Source organism: Hibiscus syriacus, unplaced genomic scaffold (assembly GCF_006381635.1).
Source record: "Hibiscus syriacus cultivar Baekdansim isolate YM2019G1 unplaced genomic scaffold, ASM638163v2 tig00110407_pilon, whole genome shotgun sequence".
In the NCBI taxonomy this organism is placed as follows: domain Eukaryota; kingdom Viridiplantae; phylum Streptophyta; class Magnoliopsida; order Malvales; family Malvaceae; genus Hibiscus; species Hibiscus syriacus.
Genome location: NW_024062725.1, coordinates 15647 through 17041, shown reverse-complemented (window position 1 = coordinate 17041; position 1395 = coordinate 15647). Strand labels below are relative to the sequence as shown.

General features: G+C 39.1%; 1 protein-coding gene across 1 annotated transcript; it reads left to right on the top strand.

Moving 5' to 3' along the window:
• The first annotated feature begins 582 nt into the window (after positions 1–582).
• LOC120123955 lies at positions 583–1049 on the top strand. Its single transcript, XM_039142729.1, has one exon. It carries the CDS (start codon positions 730–732, stop codon positions 1024–1026), a length of 297 nt encoding a protein of 98 aa, XP_038998660.1. The 5' UTR covers positions 583–729; the 3' UTR covers positions 1027–1049.
• The last annotated feature ends 346 nt before the right edge of the window (positions 1050–1395 follow it).

Genomic DNA, 1395 nt, shown 5'->3' with positions numbered 1-1395 from the left:
ACTTTTCTACTTTTATCCCCAAATTCTAAAATTTTATAATTTAGTCACTAATCCGATATTAAGGATATTACACTGAGCCTGCCTCGAAAAGTTCATGCGGAGGTTGAATAATAGGGATTTTTTTCGCTGGATTTTGGGAGAAAATATTGGAGTTCTTGCCTCTCTTGGCATCCAAAGAGCTTTTGCCAATCCATATTTGTACCCATTAGAGGAAGAGGTTTGAGCCGTTGAGAAACTTGAGACGATCGGAGGAACACCGGTGACACAGTGCGACGGGAATCTAGGTTTCGATAGTCCTACTATTGTGCCGTAAATGAGAAATTATTTGAGTTAAGTCCAAATTTTTATATATATCTTTGAATCTAATAAAATAAAATAAACTTTAAATTAAATTAATAAAAAATCGATTTAACTCGACCTATTGTGATCCCGTCCTATCACGCGGGATAACGTGAAAATAATCATATATCACCTCAGCTACAATCCAAAGCCCCATATGCACCACCAAAAACCCAAAGGCTTAACGTGTAGAATTCGAATGCCGCTTTTATTTTATTTTTACTTCAAATTCACAGCCAATTATTTTAATTTTTCTAAAAAAAAAAATTCAAATATTTTCCCATTTTATTTCTCAAATTTATTCATTTTCTTCTGCTGCTATTAGTTCCTTTCGTCTTCCTCTCACTGCTCCATATCCAGTTGAATTGAGAAAAAATCTTCTCCGGCGACATGTTTCCGAACGTATTGACTCAGGTAGCCACCGGCTTGAGCGTCTTGGCCGGCGCCGTCTTAGTCAAATCCGTCATGGATCAAAAACCCATGGCCGGCCCGTTTCCGAGATGCCCGACTTGCAACGGCACGGGTCGCATCGCGTGCACTTGTTCCCGTTGGTCCGATAGAGATGTCGGCTGTCGGACTTGCGCCGGGTCGGGTCGAATGGCTTGCAGCAGCTGCGGTGGGTCCGGTTCCGGTCGTCCCCTTCCGGTCCAGATTTCCGTTCGTCAACCGACGAACCGTGGCTTCTAAGTTACCTGGTATTGACTCTTGCCTATAAACTCTTATATTTTTGGAAATTTAGTTATGTAATATAATAGCGGTGAAAAGATCATAGAGTTCGGTGAATTGTAATCTTTACAACTGTGTTGTGAATTCTACGTTAAGAATTTGAAGAATTTTGTTGTAAAAGATTAACAATTCTGGGGTTGAAATTTCTATGAATATATGAAATTCCGAGTTAACTCTTTCTCCTTGATGATTGATTTTCATGAATTTTGTCTTCCATGGTTATGGAATTGGTGAATCTTGTTGAATTTAGCGAGAAAAGTTGCATTTCAGTATAGTGGATTACGAAAGATGTGTGTGTACAGTTTATTTGAATGAATTTGATTCCCCATG

Coding starts and splice junctions, on each gene's coding strand:
- LOC120123955 (XM_039142729.1), top strand. CDS start 730: ATGTTTCCGAACGTATTGACTCAGGTAGCCACCGGCTTGAGCGTCTTG.